General features: G+C 45.5%; 1 protein-coding gene across 2 annotated transcripts in view; it reads right to left on the minus strand.

Moving 5' to 3' along the window:
• RRM2B (ribonucleotide reductase regulatory TP53 inducible subunit M2B) overlaps positions 1-20,954 on the minus strand; it is a 34,198-nt gene extending 13,244 nt beyond the window's left edge. The window contains exons 1-5 of one of the 2 annotated variants that reach the window (XM_089517741.1): positions 20,815-20,954; positions 11,609-11,764; positions 3,351-3,467; positions 2,416-2,549; positions 81-175 (exon numbers count right to left, since the gene is read on the minus strand). In XM_089517741.1, the coding sequence (XP_089373867.1) occupies positions 81-175; positions 2,416-2,549; positions 3,351-3,467; positions 11,609-11,764; positions 20,815-20,889 (577 nt within the window). In that variant the 5' untranslated portion in view covers positions 20,890-20,954. Of the gene's footprint in view, positions 1-80; positions 176-2,415; positions 2,550-3,350; positions 3,468-11,608; positions 11,765-11,838; positions 13,094-20,814 lie in introns of those variants that run through there. The other variant, XM_089517742.1, reaches the window with a different exon arrangement.
• Between the last annotated feature and the right edge of the window lie 331 nt (positions 20,955-21,285).

Here is a 21,285-nt window from a genome sequence, read left to right on the forward strand (position 1 = left end):
ATTCCTTGAGATCCACAGTGGCTACCCCCATTTCATGTATAGCACATGAACTAGCAGTCCATCATTCAAACATCCATTACCAAATGTGGCTTTCCTGTCTCTTATCCACCTTAGGGCCCAGTCTGCTTTCTTCTTGACACATGGCAATGTTTCGATAGCATTAAATAAGAAGTCCCTAGAAAATGAAATGAAAACATATTAAACATTTGGGGCAAAGTATCATACTTATAAAATAGAATATTATGTATGCCTATCTCAAGTCCACAAGGATGCATGAGATGCCCACATGCACAACACACACATACCCCTGAACATATCAAGAGCCACACCATCATTGCATAAGGTTCTATTGCAGTTGCCACCAAAAATACAGCAGCAATTGCAGCAGTGATCAAGAACGTAGGAGGTTGCCAGAGGCCTAAATCTTATTACTAATTCCTAACTAGAATAAACCCAATATACTGCAGAACTGTGTCAACACCTGTGCAAATCTTATTGATTCAATGGTTTACTCTAACCAGAACTAACAATTGAATTTCTGTTTAGAGCATCACTAAGGCATGTGAGCATGCAAAATGTTCCAGTTTTGGGGATCTATGCAAAAATACATAAAAACAGTTGTAATTCTGGCAGAGAATTCTGTAGTTAAAAAGAGAAAGCTAGATGCAATCTGTGGGCCACATGGTACCCACTGCTGACGTACATACACTGGCAACCCAGAAGGGTTTCCAGTCTAAGAAAAGCAGGGCCATTTACACAACCACATCTGTGGGGCAAACTATCAGCCTTTAACAATGTCGTCCTTCACCAACCAATTCAGAAGACAGTGTTTTCATGTAAACATACACAAATGGTAAAACAGCAGTCTCTGCACCTTGACTTTTTCAAAAATCTGCCATCAAATGATGAGACAATATTAATTCATTTCATATGAGTGACTGCTGAGTGACTCACAACATAAATGGCAAGAATATTTCGTTTTATCACATAAAGAGGAAAGTCACACCATCATGAGTGTTCTAGTTCAAGCATAGCCATTATTATTATTATTATTATTATTATTATTAAGCTTTATTTATATAGTGCTGTAAATTTACACAGCACTGTACATACAATCTTTTGATTAGACGGTTCCCTGCCCTCAGGCTTACAATCTAAGAAGACAAAGGCCACTGGTGGACCTCATCATGAAAGAGAACAGAAACCAAATACCATATATCCTTGTCCAGGTTCTGGATTAAAATCAGGCAAAATTATCAAATTAAATATATAAGCTAGAATCACTGCTAACGTAGTCATCATTTTCTTTACTTCACCCTTTACATCCTTTTTTATGAGCCTTTATGTTTCACCCTCAGCTTATCCATGGGTCATTGCAAATTCTGCATTTCTGTAAAAATTCTGTAAAAACCTGCACTTGATTTATCCACGACATACACAAAATCATGCTAATGAAATACCTAGTTCCTTCACAAAAAGTCCATCCATGTAGTGAGCTACACTTTTAGTCAACATTTTCAGTTGGTTCATGTTTATTCTGGGATTGAGCATGAATATTGTGCAAAATATAATAATTATTACAGAAGTCTGTGTTCCAAGAATTAGTCTATACAGCTGATAAAGAAGTGCCTTAAAAATTTTGGCAGAATCTCTGAAGTTCACAGAAAAGGCTGGAGCTGAATAAATATTTAGAAATTAAGAGACAGAGCTTTAGTGCTGTGCTTGACTTCTACACCTATTTTCACAAGAAGCAAATATATGCAAACACTTTTAATTGGTATAAATCATACAGATTAGAAGTGTCAGTCTTTTTTGATTTTGGATTGTACTGGTGGAAAATTTTGGGTTTTTAAAACATTGTTATTTCTAAGCACAAAACCAAATACAGGAAAGATTAATTAAAGCTATAAAGAAACCCTGTTCAGATCACCACTACCCCAAAATGATTTTCTGCAATGAGAACAAACTGTTGAATTTTGGGCTCAAGTGTTCCCCAGCTGCTTTTTCATCCCTACAACAGAGGGATTAAAAGCATCTGCTTCCACATTTAAGCTTACCAGAATGGCTGTTTAAACTATGGTTAGTGAGAACATGACCACTGAATTTGGAACTATAGATCTGAAACTGTCCTTTAATTCTGGCTTCTCCTTACTAACCATAATTCAGTCTTAAACAAACCATAATTCCCTGAGGTAGAAGTTACAGAGAACTGTGGTTTACTTTAAAGCAAAGTGCAAGTGTTTGATAAGACACAAAAGGGCAAGAGAGAAAGTAGTACATGAGTTTAAGGCTTGCCATGGCTTGTTCTTGTAGTGACAAACCATGGCATCCAAGCCAAACTCATTCAATGAGAAAAGAGCACAACAGAGGCAATGCACAAATCTTCTAGGCTTTAACAATACTTACAGTAATTACCTTTCCTCAGGATCTTTGATGTAAGTATCTATTAATAAACTGTACATCTCTGAATGAACATTTTCTATTAGTATCTGGAAACCATAGAAGCAGCGAGCCTCTGGGACCTGCACTTCCTGGCTAAAGCGTTCTACCTGGCAATGAAAGAAAGCCAGATAATTCACACATATACATTCCTCAGAGACTCAGAGTTGAGCATGTGATCACCATCACATTTGAAGTAATTATCAGTCAGCAGAAAAACCCAGCCAAAGGGATTTGATTGGCAATGGAAGTTTCACACATGGAAATCCCAGCCTAGTGTTGAGACCATCAGGTGTAAAATATACATGTGTGAATGAATCCTTATGACCCCTACATTTTCATATTTCTTCTTAAAGATAGTTATGGCAAACAGATTGGAGTTTCTGTGAAACTGAACACTTTGTCAAGAGTTTCATTTTTAAATACTGGCACCAATATGGCACCAAGTGAAATAATTTTCAGATGCTGCTCCTTATGTGGCCAGAGGACACTATCCAAAAATATTAGGAAGATAATAGCAGAGCTGAAGGAACCTAGAAGCAAAAATGGAGGAGAAAACCTAGGAAGGGAAGACCTCAAAACAACCCAATAAACACAGAACACTGACTGTCTATTGCGGGGGTAAAAAGCAGGAAACTCTGGAGGAGGAACAGAGTAGTTTAAAAGAAGGCACAGCTAATGGAATGCTAAACTGAAAAGAAACACCCCCTACTGCCATTTTTTAGTGTACATCCTACTTATTACCTGTTACTACACATCTGACACCACTGTAGGCAGCATTCTCCACAGAAATGCCCTGTGCATCTGTATGTATATACACATACATACCCACATACATTATAATGGTCAAAAGAAGCTTGATTACATGATTGAAAAAGCAAATATGATATACAGCCCTTGAAATATCTTACCAAGTTTTCATTCACAATTCCATCGCTGGCTGCAAAAAAAGCTAGAATATGTGAAATAAAGTACTTCTCCTCTGATTTCAGTTTGTTCCAGTGAGGGAGATCCTTAGATAAGTCAACCTTACCAAAAGAGAAAAATATAGTGGCATTGGTTACTGTAATCATTTGTAACAAAACAAACTGTTGAAGGAATGACTGATAATTGTTACAACTTACAACATCCTTCCCCAACCCATTGTGCTCAGATGTGCTGGAGTACAGCCCCCATCATCCATACTGATTGGTGATTATGGGAGTTGTAGTCTATCTTGTCTGGGAATCCTTAACTGGAGAACTCTGGCTTGCAAGAAGGACAGGTTGCTTACCTGTAACAGTATTTCTTCGAGTGGTCATCTGCGAATACATACAAATGGGTTGTACTGCGCCTGCGCAGTGCCTTCGGAAACTTCTAGAATCACTGGGCAAAGTACTCTTTGCAACATATAGAAACTTTTTGGCGGTAGCTCCGCCCATCCCTTATAAAGCCCCTGGTTTCCCGCTCTTTCCCCAGTTCCGCAATTTTTCCGCCGTGTAGGCGACAAGGAGTGAGCCAATTTAAAGCAGGACACCGAGGGGAGGACGGGCGGGATTTGTATGTATTTGCAGATGACCACTTGAAGAAATACTGTTACAGGTAAGCAACCTGTCCTTCTTCTTCGTGGTCTCTGCGAATCATACAAATGGGTTGAGACTAGCAAGCTAAGGTTAACGGCGGAGGGAGTGTCCTGACACCACAATTAACCAACAAATGTTTATTTGCACAATAAACCAGAATTGAAAAAACACTGTCTCAAAGAGCCTTTGTTGTACCCCGAGTCAAGTGTGTAAACAAAAACACCCCCAGCCTTAAGGGAAGAAGGGTTATCAGATAGCTTAATATGCTTAAAGGAGACCAGAATCAGTGCAAACCAGACACCAGGATAGCCCTGCCAAAAGCTGCATCCCTCTTGGCCCTGGTGTCCAACCTGTAATGTTTGATAAATGTCAGGGGCTGTGACCACACTGCAGCTTTACAGATGTCATCTAAAGAAATCCCTGACAAGAAGGCAGAAGATGAGGCTACCGCCCTTGTGGTGTGGGAGCGAACCCCAGCCGGCAACGGCTTCCCCAAGAGTTCATATGATAAATAGATGGTACTTGACACCCACTTGGAGAGTCTCTGAGCCGACACCGGCAACCCCTTTTTCGGTCCCGAGTAGCACTGGAACAGTCTCTCGGAACGGCTAGTCTCTAGTTCTGTCTAGATAGAAAGCCAGTGCCCTTCGGACGTCTAGGGTGTGAAGGGCCCTTTCGGCATCCGTGGTCGGGTTCGGGGCCAAAGTAGGAAGCACAATGTCCTGACACATGTGGAACAGGGACACAACCTTGGGTAGGAACGTAATGTCCGTCCTAAGGACTACCTTATCCAAATGAAACCTGAGGAATGGCTGGTCCCGTCTCAGTGCACAAAGTTCTCCAGCCCGACGAGCGGAGGTAATCGCCACTAAAAAAACAGTCTTCCAGGTCAGGAGCCTAATGTCCGTTGTGGCCATGGGCTCAAAGGGCCTGGACTGCAAGGCCCCCAACACCCCCTCTAGACTCCAAGCTGGGGGTGGTAAGGACACCTGAGGGTTTAAATTATTATACCCCTTAAGAAATCCCTTAATCAGAGGATCCTTGAAAAACGAAGGCTTACCCTGAAACTGGAAGAAGGAACAAATGGCCGACAGGTAGCACTTAATCAAAGTGAGGCAGAGGCCCGAGTCGACCAGGGACATTAAAAAGTCCAACACTACTGGCGTCGAGACCTGAGCAGGAGAAAGGCGTCTGTCCGCCAGAAACTTAAGAAATTTGGTCCACTTCTGGGAATAAGATTTACGGGTAGCCGGCTTCTGGGCAGCTAGGATGACTCTGCGCACCGGGTCTGGTAAGCGTGCTAGGGATGGATCCTCCATGCTACCAGGGGAAGGGTGTCAATGTCGGGATGGTGGACTCGACCTCCCTGAACTGTGAGAAGATCCGGCTTGCGTTCGAGACGGAGAAAAGTGTCCCGGGAAAGATGAAGGAGGCTCGGGAACCAAGGCTGCCCTGGCCACCACGGAGTGATTAGAATGGCGTTGGCAGCCTCCGATGTCATCTTGGATACTGTCCTGGTGATCAAAGAGAACGGGGGGAAGGCATACAGCAGCACCCCCAACCAGTCGAATCCGAACGCATCCCCGAGGGAATCCTCGTCTCGCGTCCGGGAGCAGAACTGGGGACAATGTGTGTTGTGGACAGTCGCGAACAGGTCTATCTGAGGGGTTCCCCATCGAGGGAAGAGGTCCTTCACCGTGTCTGGGTGAAGCCTCCACTCGTGGCATGACGATGGGGATCTGCTGAGAAGGTCCGCAAGGTCGTTTTGTGTCCCTGGCAAGTGAACCGCTTGAAGCAGGATGCCTCGGGCGATGCACCACTCCCACACTCGGAGCGTGATGTCGAGGAGGGTGCGTGATCTGGTGCCTCCCTGTTTGTTCAGGTAGTACATCACCGTGGTGTTGTCCGTCCGGAGCTGTACGACCTTGTGGGAGAGGGAGGATTCGAACGCCTTTAAGGCCTTTTCCACTGCTATCAGTTCCAGGGCATTGATATGCAGGTCCTTCTCGTCGAGAGACCAACGGCCCTTCGCCCAGAGATCTAGAACATGGGCTCCCCACCCGTCTTCTGACGTGTCTGTGGTTAGCGTTATCTCCGGCTGGGGCTGTGAGAACGGCATGCCTGCGCAAGCGTTCTGGGAGTCGAGCCACCAATGGAGAGAACGGGCAACTGATCTTGGGATGGTGAGGCAACGCGATGGCAAGTCGGTCTCTGGGTTGAAGACTGACAGGAACCAAAACTGGAGGATTCGGGATCGAAGCCTTGCCCACGGTGTGACGAAGGTTGTGGATGCCATGTGTCCGAGGGCCACCTGCACGTCTCTGGCGATGACTCGTCTCCGGTTCGTGCACCTCCGGACGGCCACGCGAAGCGCGGCAAACCGGTCGAGGGGTAGGAAGGCCATGCAATTGTTGGAGTCTAGGATGGATCCGATGAATCTTATTTGCTTGGTGGGGAGCAGCTGTGACTTTTCGGGATTGACCACCAGTCCTAAATCTTTTAGAAGAGCTAGGGTTTCCGAGGTGTGTCGACGGAGCTCCTGGCTTGAAGGAGCCACTATCAACCAGTCGTCCAGGTATGGGAAGATCCTGATGCCTCGGCGATGAAGGTGGGACACCACCGGTGCCATGCACTTTGTGAATACCCGAGGAGCCGTGGCAAGGCCGAAGGGCAGAACGTTGTACTTGTAGATGTCCGTCCCGACGGCAAAGGCTAGGAACCGGCGGTGGCTCTCCCGGATGCTGACATGGAAGTAGGCGTCCTTCAAGTCGATGGTCGCAAACCACAGGCCCTGGTGCAACAAAGGTAAGATAGAGGCAAGGGTTACCATCCGGAACCGGTGATAGGAAAGGTAAGCATTCAGGGCCCTCAAGTCCAAAATGGGTCTAATGCCCCCATCAGCCTTAGGGACCGTAAAATAACGGGAGAAGAAACATCTAGGGACGTTGATGGCATCGACGGGCGAGATGGCGCCCTTGGACAGCAAGGTGCGTACTTCGTCGAGAAGGGTGTCTGGGGGGGGGGTGGACAGGAAAGCTCCAGTTGGAGGGAGCTCCTTGAATTCAAGGGCATATCCCCTACAGACGATGGTTAGGGCCCAAGAATCGGTGGAGATGGAGGCCCAGATGTTGGAGAAGGGCCTCAGTCTGTCCAAAAAAGAGAGGGAAGAGGGGACGACGGAGTACGCGGCACCGCTTCAGGTCCTCTTTTTATTCTGGTCGGGATCCTGCCTCCGGTAATTTTTCTTATACTTGGGAGCGGAACGGCGACCGGAAGAGGAGGAGGACTGCGAGGGGTACCTCTGCCTGGGCTGATCCTGGCGCTGGTAGGGGCGATCCTGTTGGTAGGATCTCTGGCCTTGCCCGTACCATGGGCGGACGCCGGTGAAACGCTTACGGGAAGCCTGAGGAGAGGAAGACATACCGTGCTTCTTCGCGGCAGTCCGCATGCGGTATTTGAAATTGAGTTTTTCGTCCGTCTCCCGGTGGAAGAGGCCGTCTTCATCGAATGGCATGTCTTCAATGGTGGTATGGGCATTTTGATTGAGGTCCGAAGATCTCAGCCAAGCATGTCTGCACAAGGCAATCGCCGCGGCCATGGACCTCGCCGAGCAATCAGTGGAGTGCCTGGCTGACGTTATCAACCAACTCCCAATGGAGTGGGCCTCATCCTGAACCTCGGAAAGGGTGGCCTGGGACTCATCGGGAAGGTCGGGGATAAGCGGAGAGATCTTCTCCATCAGCCACTGGATATAAGCCCCCATGCAGGCGTTATAATTGGCCACTCTGATCCCCAGGGCTGAAGAGAAGTAGGCCTTCTTGGCCAACGCGTCCACCTTCTCGGCCTCCTTGTCCCCTGGCATCACGGACGATTTTGGGGTCGATGTCCGCTGGGAGCCCTCGACGATAGCCGAATTTTGTCTCGGGTGTCCAAAGAGCCATGAGGGAGTGGAAGGAGCAATCCTGTACAGGGACTCTATCCTGCGGTTGCTGGAAGCTGTCGCGGCGGGGGCCTCCCAAGAGCGTCTCGCCAGCTTTTCCAGCGATGGTAGCAACGGAATTGCAGGTGGAGTGGGCAACTTCCCGTGGATTCTCCTCTCGATGGGGTCAGAGGCCTCGTCTTCCACCTGAGAGGTTTGGATGTCAAGTGCGTTGGACATTTTGATAACGTGTTCCGCAAAGGTGCGGACATCGTCAGTGGGCGACACGGCACCAGGCTGGGCAAACTCTTGAATGGAAGGCTGGTAGTCTTCGGCATCCGAGGCGCCGGAGTCACTCTGGGGACGGTATCGGGTGTGGGAGGGAGCCTCCTCATCGGGGTCTAGGTCCACTACTTGAAGGTCTGGGGCCGCGCCTGTCCGACGGGAAGAAACTGAGACGTCACGAGTCGGCTTAGGGATTGGCTCCGGCCTGGACTTTCGAGATGGAGACCCAAGGCGGGATGCAACGGATTTCCGTGGGACCGCCGTGTAGTAGGTGTCCGTCTCGCTATCATAGAGGTAGTCAGGTCTCTTCGGCTCTCTTGGAGGGGAAGGAGAGGCGGCCCGGTGGACCATGGCGGTATGGACAACTGATCTGGGTATCGGGGTGACCGAGCGATGGCTATGTGTCGAGCTCGCTGGAGAGGCCGGTTCCAAGATGATGTCAATGGTGTCATCCGGCATGTGGCGAAAACTAGGTAGAGCACGACCTACCGAGGGAGAGCTACGACGGCGGTCAGGACGAATAGAGGGAGCCTCCGAAGTCTTGGAGCTCCCAACCCTGGAGGCCTTGTCCACAGAGCGAGATTCCCGGGGTGTGCGTTCGGAGGCCGGCCGGTCCCGAGAGGTTTCCTTGCGCCGGGAACCATCAGAGTCCCGCTTGTCAGAACGGTGACGTTTGGCCAAAGGGTGCTGGCCTCCCGATGGAGACGTATGTGCTCTCTTAGAGGCCGCGGGCGATGCGGTAGCCAAAGCCGGAGTCGTCACCTTGGTGGTCGAAGACCTCGAAGCCGAGTCTGCTGAAGCTGAAGGCTTCGGGACCGAAGGTGTGGAACCCGAGCCCTTAGTTGAGCTCGCTGAGGTCGAGGCCTTCGGGGCCGAGGATCTCGAGGCAGACCCCTTCTGGGCGTTCGAGTCCTTGTCAGAAGCGCGGCTCTCCTTAGAGCTCTTCGGGCGCTTATTTTTCTTGGACGGCCGGGGAACGTCCACCGAAGGGGTGCCGGCGTCCGGTCCCTCGCAGGGAGCCACCTCAGAGGGAGTTGGAGGATCGGCCATGAGTTGGGTCGGGGCCTCGGGAAGAGCAGGCAAAGGAGCCGACCCAGCGGAGGAGGGGGGCCCCAGAGAAGACATGGCACCCGCGGCGAAGACCCTGGAATAGATGGCCACCTTTAGTCTGGTCTCTCGATTTTTTCTCGCTTGGGGAGTGAGGGATTTACACAAGGCGCAGGATGATGGGATGTGCGCCTCTCCCAAGCAAAGAAGACAAGCCGAGTGAGGGTCCTGGCCGGGGATTTTACCTCCGCAAACGGTGCACTTTTTGAAAGGCACCGAGGGCATGATCCGCTTAAGGTTCGTGGTCAACAAGCCGAGGTCAGTAACGAGAGTCAGTCCGGAGAAGAACACAGTCGAGGGTCAAGCAAAGAGTGGTCAAAAAACGGTCCGTGGTCAGGTTACCAGTGATTCCGATGACAATAAGAAGAGCGAAGTTCCCAAAGGCAGCAAACACGGCGGAAAAAAGGAACTGGGGAAAGAGCGGGAAACCAGGGGCTTTATAAGGGATGGGCGGAGCTACCGCCAAAAAGTTTCTATATGTTGCAAAGAGTACTGTGCCCAGTGATTCTAGAAGTTTCCGAAGGCACTGCGCAGGCGCAGTACAACCCATTTGTATGATTCGCAGAGACCACGAAGAAGAAGCTTCTTTCTTTCAGTTCCTTTACCTTCATCTAAAAAAGTTTAGAAGGATAGGAAAAGTACTTTCCAAGTGGCCTGAGAAAGACAAAGAGAGTATAGTACTACACTCCCCTATCCATGGGACCAGTACCTGCAGTTTCACTTACTCTCATCTGAAAAAATATGGCCTCCCTAGGAATCTGGGTGTCTTCCAGTGTGACTATATGGTGAACTTCCACCGGAAATATAGGTTTCACTGCTATTTGTGATTTTCCCTAGCTTTGGTAAGTCTGGGAACGTATCCCCCATGGATACAGGGGTTGTACTGTAAAGTGTTTGAAGACTCATCTAATAAAGCTGTGCAAAGCTAGCAATGACAAGCAGTCAATCTTTGACCCCTTTAAATAATAAATTAAATTCTTTACAGAACAGGGATTCTATACAGAATAGAGATTTTGTTGATATGCTGCTGGTCAATAGTTTCCCTTCTGAACCAGTCAGGATGGCCCTGGAGTCCCCTCTATACTCTGTTTCTCTATTCTCCTGTCTACCAAACCTCCAGAGAGACCACGGAACAGGGATTCAGCCTGTGTTGGATAAAGTTACACTCCCACTGAAGACACAGATTTGTAGGATTGAGGCCCAGGTTTCTGTAGTGGCCAGGAGTATTTTTGCACACTGAAAGCTAGCAAACCAACTACACTCCTTCCTACAGAGGCCTGATTTGGCCATCACAACACATACTATAGTTGCACCCTGTTTAGATTACTGAAATGCACTCTATGTAGGACTTTGAAGTGTTCAAAAAGTTCGGTTGATACACAAAGCTGCAGACAAAGCATTAACTGGAGCTGATTATAGGGATCAAACAACTTCCCTGCTTCAAAAGCTCCACTAACTCCCAATTTGTTTCCAGACCCAATTCAAAGTTCTGGTTGTGACCTATAAAGCCCTATATGCCTTGGGTCCTGGCTATCTGACAAACAGTATTTTCTGGTATGAGCCTGCCTAGACTCTGAGATTCTAGGAATCTTTTCAGTCCCACCACCTTCACAGACACAATTGACAGTGGGCTAATCATGTAGACAAGCCTCGGTACAAGTGATAGGGTCTTCTCTGTGGCTTTCCCAGGCTCTGGAAGGCTAGTGAGACTAGAACGGCTCCCTGCTTGCTGTTCTTCCATCAGCAGGTAAAAAGGGGTGGGGTGTTTTCTTATTCTGAGAGGCTTTCAGAACAGAAGATTTTTGAGGAAAGGGCTTTTAAGAGGGTGCTGTATTGTTTTAAATTGTACTGTTTTAAACTGGTTTTAAAATCATTTTAACCAGAACCAAGCTCACAAATCCACTCATAAAAACCCACTGTTCATTTCTACCCCACCCTCCACCCCCCACCCACATTATTCTTCTGAATTTGATTGGATAGAAAAGCTTTTGGGTTGTTCTGCTGTTAAACAATTGACAATATATTACAAATTCCCCTGAGGTGTAGCAATATACCTTGGTCCACTTCTGCCTATTCTTAACCTATGTTTTCCTTACTTTGCTCTAGTAATGTTTCAAGACACTAGAATCCTGAAAGCAAGATTGATCAATGCCAGGCAAGTATTTCTAGCCCTTATCTGCACAATTTATTTTCATGGGAGAATCTAATGCAGTTGTAGGAGCTGTGCCTCCTTTAGAGAAATATGGTAGTTCAGAGCACTCAGTACCCACACTGCACCCGTCTGCACATTACTCACCTCTTCTGCTGTCCAGAAAGAAGCTTGAGCCTGCTTGTACATTTTCCATATATCAGGATACTGGATTGGGAAAATGACAAACCGTCGAGGATTTTTTCTTAAGAGGGGCTCTTCGTTTGATTTTAAGTCATTTCCAAGACCATCAGAGAACAGCCTCTAAAACAAGAGAATGGAGTCATAAAGTGTGTGGTAGACAATAAACTGAAGAAAGAGGACTTTATTTTTATTACCTGAAAGTGAAGCTTTATCCTCCAGTGGTTCATCCTTTCCAGCTACTAAGTAAAACAGGGATGGGCAACTGTGGCCTTTCAGATCCTAGCTAATGCTGAAACATTATGGGACTAGTAGCCCCAAAACATCCACTGTTACTACCATAACCATGATGATAAAGGTACTCAAACTGATTATTCAGAGATCACAGTGAGATTTCAAATAGGGAAGATCAAATATTTCTTCTCTTCATGATCCCATTATTCCTAAGGGTTACAGCTGGTGAAACCTAAACTGCTCACATCACCTTCTAGAGCCTCTTTTGAACATCTCTATATCCTGTAATTCCATCTCAGCCCATCATAAAGACATGATCTCCAGAAACTAGGGGTTGCATAAAATGAGAGTCTCAGATCAGTTGGGCCTCCCAACATCTAGGCTCCACAATTTTAATGTTATTTCCTTTTTCTACAACCCCAAATGCCCTACTGGCCATGTTGGCTGGGGTACTGAAAAATAAGTTTTCCAAGATCATCTGCTGCACTCTGATTTTGCTAGGTGATGACACCAGCTACAACCATCATAACTAGAAGTAAAAGAATTGAGAGAGAGATGAAAGGAAAGTCTGGAGCGTAACAATAAGGCCAAGGTAAGGCATGCAAAAGGCAAAGGAAAAAAGAAAAAATGTAGAAGCTGCAGAGGTATTAAGCTCATAGGAATCTCAAGGAAAAGCAGATTAAGTTGCTGACCCTGTCTCAAGGAAAAGCAAATAGGGTCAGAGCATTCTGGCCCTATCATTGACTAAGACCTCATTCACACTGGCGGCATTGCTCTGGAACGAACTGGTCAAATTCGGGGAGGGGCCCTCCCGAATCTCTCCGGAAGAAAGTGCTGACTACCAATCAGGGGCATTTTAACACGAATGCCCTCTTGGAGAATTCGGGTTTAAGGTGAAGGTGCCTGGCTGTCAATCAAAGCTAGTTCCGCGATGGTCATAGGTGACGTTTCCAGCACTGATAGGGGCATCAGAAGTGTGCTTTCCACCCCTCCTTTTTTTTTTAAAGGACCAGCCACCACTTGTCAAATTTAAAAACCTCTGGTGTGTGTGTGTGTGTTGTGGGCATTTGGGTCAGTGTTGTAGGTTATGATCTGCCCTTGTCCCCATTTTCAACCCCAAAATGAAAGCTAGTGCCATCTCTGTAGCCTGTATCCCACTCCCTTGACACCCCAGAATGCCTCATACACAGGTAATAATAATAATAATAACAACAACAACAACAACAACAACAATAAAATTAATTCCTCACCTCGGAATGCCAGAAAAGGATGGATTTTTTTTTTGCTTTCCCTAGGCTACCCCTGAATTCCTTAGAGACAGTAGCAAAAGCTGTATCAATTTGCCAAGTTGCAACATTACATTCAAAATGTGACATTCATTTCGCATTGCAGCAGTCATTTGAAAGGAAAGAATATGCGCATAGACAGCCAAAAATAATTTAAAAAAATAAAATCCAAAGAAAAAAGGTCTCTGCCGGATAGCAGAGGCTTCCCTTGCTGTAGCGCCCTGCCCTGCCCTGAACTGACACTTGCTCCTGCTCACGATCTATCTATATATCTATATATGTATATATCTTTAGCAACAAACATGCACATTTTTTTGCCAAAAATAATTTTAAAAAATTAAAATCCAAAGGAAAAAGATCTCTGCCGGATAGCAGAGGCTTCCCTTGCTGTAGCGCCCTGACCTGCCCTAGTCACCCCCTTTTTGCCTCCTGTCACCCTTTGCGTACAGATCCCCCTTTTTCCTTCGGCTCTTTCCTCCTCCCCCTCCCCTCGGGGAGGGAATGCTCTGACCTCTGCCCGTCCTCTGACATTAATCCCTCCCTGAATTTGCCCCGATCATGATCGAGGGCAAGTTCATATTTCACAGAAACTGGGTCTTTTCAGAAAAGACGGATTTTAGCCTGATTCCCGATAACCCGCAGTAAGGGGCATTTCCTTGTGCAAGCCTTGACATGGATTGTGAAAGAATCGGGCCCAATATGAACTTCATGTGGAAGAATCGATTTCAAAACCGGTTTAAAAGGTAGTGTGAATGGCCCCTAACTAGTCCTTTCAACTTTTAACAATCTGAAATATAAGGGAAAAGTTCAGCTTGAATAGTTTTTACTTGTTCCTTGCTTGGTAATTTTCCATTATGGCTTTATGACTGCTGTTTTATGATTGGCTAATATATCTTGAGTTTCTTGGAAGCTAAGCAGAGTCAGCCCTGGTTAGTACTTGGATGGGTGAATGCCAACAAATACCAGGTGTTGTAAGCTATTGTTTACTATATGTTGTATGTTGTTGCTAGGCGGATTTTTCAAAACTGCCCTAAATGGCAAGTTGTGTGTTTGCTTCCATGACAAAATGCTCAATTTGAATGCTGTGTATTTGGATCAGCATGGTGTTATTAAATAAATGGCTATCTTCAATACACTATGCTTCCATTCTTAAACTCAAAACCGGACATATTTCCCCTTCAGAGGACATAAAGAAAACAAAACCAGGTATTTTTCTCCTGAGCCATTCTATTCCAATAGCAGCAATGGAGACAAACAGCCATCCCAGTTGATCATCTGCCTGTTTTAATTTCTGTAAACTGCCTTGAGACCCAAGGTTAAAGAAAAAGTGGGATACAACTTAATTAAATCATGAGAGCAACATAAATAAATAATAAATAAATAAATAAATAATAATAATAATAATAATGAGATCCTCCCAAGGAATTTCTGGGTATGGATTCCATAATTCATCTTCAGGCAGACGAAATCTTAATCTCACCCACCCATTTCTCTATTTTCAAGGGCAACACTGTGTACACAGAGCAATAATATATCTTATCTTCCACTGAATCAACATCAGTAAGTAACAGAGAATGCAATTTTTTAAGTACCACAGTTCATTCAGTGGCATCACTAAGGGGGTGTGGACTGAATGAGGTGATACTCTTAAGAGGGGGTGACCCCACTGCTCTCCAAACATCTGCATTTGAGCAGAAATGGGCTGTGGCATTTTCTGTTCCCCTTTAAAATGCTGAAGAGATGCGGTGAATAGGATTAGGCTCAGTGGGAGGAGAAAGGAGAGGCCACCAGTTTGTTTAAATTAACACTTCAGATTTCAAAAATTTCAAAAAAAAATAATTTAAATTAATTTAATTTAAAAAATCAAAATTAAAATTTTAACTATTTTTTAAAATTTTCAAATTGTCAAAAAAATTAAATTTTCTTCAAAAATATCAAATCTTAACCAATTTTTTCACTTTAACTACCTGAGACTATGTATATATAAATACCTTTAGGCTGGGTGCCTAATCTTGTAATTCAGAGGTCTAATTTTAATGCAAAGTCAAAGGCTTTCACAGCTGGCATCCATTTTTTTGTGAGTTTTTCAGGCTATGTGGCCATGTTCTGGAAGAATTTATTCCTGACATTTCACCTGCATCTGTGGCCGGCATCTTCTCAGAGAACATTCCAGCCACAGATGCAGGCAAAACATCAGGAATAAATTCTTCCAGAACATGGCCACATAGACCAAAAAACCCACAAAAACTAAGTTTAATGTTGCTTGTTGTTTTATGTCACAGTGATTACCTTCAGCAATTCACAACTCTTACCAAGACATTCAGTGAGCCGGAATTACCACTCATGGGAAACATTAGTACAAAAATACATGTCTTTAGATTCTGTATGGAGTGGTATATGGGAGGAGGCCAATGGGGTGGTGGTGACACCATGAGTTATTGCACCGGGTGACGCCATCCCTAGTGATGCCACTCGACCAAGCACTTATCAACTTCAAAATGTGTCTAATGAGTGTACACAACTTAAAGCCTCGAAAACCTAACAAAACCTATGTTTTGAAAGCCACAGCAGCTGGGACTTGTAAGGATATTTTTACAAACATTTCACAGAGCTAAGGGGACAGAGTTCAACTTGCTGGCTCACCAGTTGCACAGATATGCACTGAAGGAAGAGGAAAAAGTCAAGCCTCACTTGCTCTAAAATTTCCTTGGCTGTCCAGAGGATATGTTATAATAAAGACAACCATGATGCTATGTTGTTGTTCTTGTTGTTGTGTGCCTTCAAGTCATTTCTGACTTATGGGGAACTTAAGGCAAATTTATTGTGGCCTTAGATTGGTTCAGAGGAGATTTTGCCATTGGCTTAGTCTGAGACAGTGTGACTTGCCAAGGCTAGGTGATGAATTGAACCCTGGTCTCCATAGTTGTAGTTCAATAATGTTCAAACACATGTACCAAATGCCTTTTAATCATTAATGAGCTACTTCTATACATATAATATAGGTCTTCAATGTGCCTGAATGCTCTCCTTTTTCCTGTGCTTCCTTCTTATCTTAGATAATAAGCCTGAGGGCAGGGGTTATATTATTTTATTTTTAATGTTGTTGTTGTTGTTGTTGTTGTTGTGTCTTCAAGTTGTTTCTGGGGTTTTCCTTTTTTTCAGAAAAAAATGATATTTTTTTTGGAAAAGTTGAAAAAAATCAATATTAATTCTTTTTACTGATTGAAAGTCACTATGATCCAAAACACACTGCAGAAATAATCCGGTCCGAGACCACTTTGACTGCCTTGGCTCAATGCTAGGGAATTCTGGGAACTGTAGTGTTGTGAGGCATTTAGCCTTCTCTCTCAGAGAGCTCTGATACTACAGTAAACTACAATTCCCAGGATTCCCTAGCACTGGGCCAGAGCAGTTAAAGCGATCTCAAACTGGATTATTTATTTCTTTTTTTAAAAAAAAATATTTATAACTTAAATAAACATAAAATAAAACACAGATAATAGCATTATATACATACTAGTCGTTTTCTAGCACATGGTTGTAACCTTGCAGAATAACAACATTCTTTGTTCTTAATAAAATAAAAACCTATTTCTTCTTTCAAACTCTTTACTTATGATGATTTTTACCTTCCATTATTGCATAAGTCATCCTTTCATCACCTTCCGTTAAATTGTAAAAGGTTCTTAGTGGGTCTGCCTATTAATACTACAAAAGTTCAAGGGGGAAATGTGATAACAGAAGGCAGGACAAATACAAAGTAAGATACTGTTCTTAGGCTGAGTTTGAAGTTGTCTTATATATGATAGTTGCCCATTTCATTGAAAACACTGTACACTGGATTATTTCTGCAGTGTGTTTTGGACTTGTGTTACTTTAAGAACACAAAATATGACTCTATATAATTTGATTTGGCATAAAATTATGACAATTAGTATATTAAATACAGTGTATTGAAACAATTATTACAAATGGAATTTTTATATATATATATATATATATATATATATATATAACAATTCAGCAATAATTTCCTGAACTGTGTGGAACCTCTTTGGCTTTCTTTGCTAGTTTAGGTGATCAAGCAAATAAACATTAAAAAAAAATAGAAGATGCTATCAGCATTAGTCACAAAGAAAATTAATTATATTTCCTCACCATATTATCAAATAGACATAAAGCACCCATTCCCATAAAAAGAATTGAGGGGGAAAGTGTGTGGAATGGAGGAGGGACTAAAACTGAATGAATCCACTCCTCAGTGCATAGAAATTAGAATAATCTCACACTGTATCTAGTTTTCAGAAATGATTTGTCTAAAAAAGTTTTTACTCATCATGCTAAAATAAAACAGCCCATGGTCGATTTTCTTCCTTTTTTCTTTTTCTTTTCTTTTTTTTTTAATTCAGCCTTCAGAAAAACAACACATTTTTTCTCCTGAATTTTTCTAGGCCTTCACAGCTCTACTCCGGAGACTAGGGTTCAAATCCCTGCTCAGTCACAAAAACCCACTGGGTGACCTTGGGCAAGTCATAGGAGTTTATCAGACGCAAGTTTTTTGGCGATTTTTCCTGCCTATCGCGCAATGTTTGCACCACCAAAATTGCGCAATAACGTGATAGCACGATGTTCTTCCAGACGCCATTCGTTTCTATGGGAGCCCACTGCACAACGCTCCCGTAGTTTTAGCATCATTCCTCCCCTTTTTGTGCACTACGGGGGAAAAAGGGAAATCAGGCCTTTGTCTCCCGTTACCCTTGCGGAATAGTTTGGTGTGGTAGGCAGCAACGCAAAGCGACACAAATGTTACTGATTGCAAAGTTCCCATGATGCTGAACTGCTTTTTCACCCCATTCCCTTCCAGTGGCCTTCCTTTTTCAGGACAACCCCAGGGGAGGGGGGTGGGAGTGGGGGGTACGTACAACTAATGAATGCAAGGGATTCCCCAAAGGGTCATCCATTCCAGTCCCATTCCTCTGCCCTGCAAGAACACCTAGGAGGCTAGAAATTGAAGGGACCCCAAAGTGTCACCCATTCCAGCCCCTTATTATGTCCTGAGGGAAAACGTTGGAGGCTAGAAATTAAAGGGACCCTAAAAGGTCATCCATTCCAGCCCCGTTCCTCTGCCCTGCAAGAACACCTAGGAGGCTAGAAATTGAAGGGACCCCAAAGGGTCACCCATTCCAGCCCCTTATTATGTCCTGAGGGAAAACGTTGGAGGCTAGAAATTAAAGGGACCCTAAAAGGTCATCCATTCCAGCCCCGTTCCTCTGCCCTGCAAGAACACCTAGGAGGCTAGAAATTGAAGGGACCCCAAAGGGTCACCCATTCCAGCCCCTTATTATGTCCTGAGGGAAAACGTTGGAGGCTAGAAATTAAAGGGACCCTAAAAGGTCATCCATTCCAGCCCCGTTCCTCTGCCCTGCAAGAACACCTAGGAGGCTAGAAATTGAAGGGACCCCAAAGTGTCACCCATTCCAGCCCCTTATTATGTCCTGAGGGAAAATGTTGGAGGCTAGAAATTAAAGGGACCCTAAAAGGTCATCCATTCCAGTCCCATTCCTCTGCCCTGCATGAACACCTAGCAGGCTAGAAATTGAAGGAGCCCCAAAGAGCCTTCCACTCCTGCCCCTTACTCTGTCCTGAAGGAATACATAGGAGGCTAGAAACTGGAAGGGGCTTCTCCCCTCTCTCCCCTGGAAGCACAAAGGTCAGGATGCCACCAAAACCTCCAAGGAGCATGCGCAAATATGTTGATGCGAAATGTTCAAGACAAAAGGAAGGCACTGGTGTAGTAAAGAGTTCTGCTATGCATGGTTTCGCATCATGCAAATCGCAACTTTTGCGCAATTGTAGCGCTAACATAACATTACGGGGGATTGACGGAAAGGCAAGCAATGTGGTAGAACATCGCGTTATAAGGTCATTGTGCAACGTTTGTTTCACTTCCTTAGCGGAATTGAGGGTCCAAAAACTCCCGTCTGATAAACTCCATACTCTCTCAGCCTCAGAGGATGACAATAGCAAACCTCCTCTGAACAAATCTTGCCAAGAAAACCCCATGATAGGTTTATCTTTGAGTCACCCTAAATCTGAAACAATTTGAAGGCACACAACACAAACACAAAACTCCTTCTGCCTCGATCCCACCCAAGCCTGGCAAGGATGACCAAATCCTATCCTGCTAAAACCTTGAGAAGCTCCTTTACGCTTTGATGAGACTTGCTCTTATAAAAGGTATGGCAGCAAAGGCTGCAACTTTGGGACCCAATCTGACATCTGTCATAAAAATGTCGCAGATTTCAGGGTGACTAGAGCCAGTGTGCTGTAGTGGTTTGAGCGTTGGACTATGGCTCTGGAGAGCAGGGTTCAAATCCCACTTGGTAACCTCTTGCATAAAACAGTCTCTCTCAGCCTCAGATGGCAATGGCAAACTCTGTGAAGAAACATGCCAAGAAACCCCCTATGATAGTTGGCCCTAGAGTCTCCCTAAGTCAGAAACAACTTGCAGGCACACAAGGACAGCACCATCATCACACAGGGGCAGGTCACACTCTCTAGGCCTCAAAGGATGGCAATGGCAAACCTCCTCTGAAGATACATGCCACGAAAACCCCCATGATAGGGTCGCCATAAGTTGGAAAAGACTAAAAGGCACATAAGGACAATCACATGTGGGCAAGTCATACTCTCTCAGTCTCAGAGGATGGCCATAGCAAGCCCCCTCTGAAGAAACATGCCAAGAAAACCACCATGATAGGGTTGCGGCAAATTGGAAACAACTTGAAGGCATATAAGGACAACAGTAACAACATCATCCTAATACAGGGGCAAGTCACACTCTCTCAGCCTCAAAGGATGGCAATGGCAAACCCTCTCTAATAAGAAATATGCCAAGAAAACCCCCCTGCTATAAGGGTTGCCATAAGTCGGAAAAGACTTGAAGGCACACAAAGACAACAACAATTCCCCAAAGCAAGTCGTGGAAAGTAATAGCTTCGGCCTTAGGACACCCTCCACTTGGGTCCAAAACACACCACAGAAATAACCCAGTCTGAGACCACTTCAACCGCCCTGGCTCAGTGCTAGGGAATACTGGGAACTGTAGTCCATTGTGGCCCCAGAGCTCTCTCTGCCAAAGAAGGCTAAATGTCACACAAAACTACAATCCCCACAATTCCCCGCCATTGAGCCAGGGCAGTTAAAGCAGACTCAAACTGGATCATTTCTGCAGTGTACTTTGGATGTTGCATCTGCCACGAACAAACTACAATTCCCAGAACTCCACAGCACTGAGCCATGGCAGTTAAAAAAGATTTAAGGTTAAAGATAAAAGAGGTTTTAAAGGGATTGTTTCTGCAGTGTGCTTTTGGACCGGCGATGCTGCATCCACACTGCAGAAATAATCCAGTTTGAGACCACTTTAACTGCCTTGGCTCAGCGCTAGGGAATCCTGGGAATTATTGTAGTCGAATGTGGCTCCAGAGCTCTCTCTGACAGAGAAGGCTCAATGTCTCACAAAACTACAGTCCCCAGGATTCCCCAGCATTGAGCCAGGGCAGTTAAAGCGGTCTCAAACTGGATTATTTCTGCAGTGTGGATGCAGCAGGCCCTGTCCGCTCTCGGGCCTGGCGCTAAAGTGCTCTGGCTCACCGCGTCGGGGCTCTGCGGCCTAGAAGCAGCAGCAGCAGCAGCAGCAGCAGCGAGGCACCCGCGGCGCTCGGCCATGGCTCTGGCCGCCCTCAGTGGAGGAGAGGCGGAGGCAGGGAGGCCAGGTCCCGGCCTGGAAGACACTTCAGTCCTTAGGCGGCCTGGGCCTGGGCCCCTTGGCTCCTCCTCTGCGAGGCGGTCCTGCCAAGAGAAGAGGAGGAGGCCTCAAAGGCCTTTATTTGGCGCTGCTGCTGCTGCTGCTGCTGCTGTGGGCAGGCTCCAGGGCCAGGCCTCACCCAAGAGACACAGCGTTCCGTTTCTGAGAGCGCCTTAACCGCCCGGGCTCAGGGCTAGGGAGGGGTCCCTGGGGGTTGTAGTTTATTCCAGCACCAGAGCTCTCTCTGACAGACAGAGGGCTCAATGTCTCACGAAACTACCGTTCCCAGAATTCCCTAGCATTGAGCCAAGGCAGGT

The sequence above is a fragment of the Sceloporus occidentalis genome, unplaced genomic scaffold, assembly GCF_023333645.1.
Source record: "Sceloporus occidentalis isolate IW3139 unplaced genomic scaffold, rSceOcc1.0.p SCAF_3, whole genome shotgun sequence".
Classification (NCBI taxonomy): Eukaryota; Metazoa; Chordata; class Lepidosauria; order Squamata; family Phrynosomatidae; genus Sceloporus; species Sceloporus occidentalis.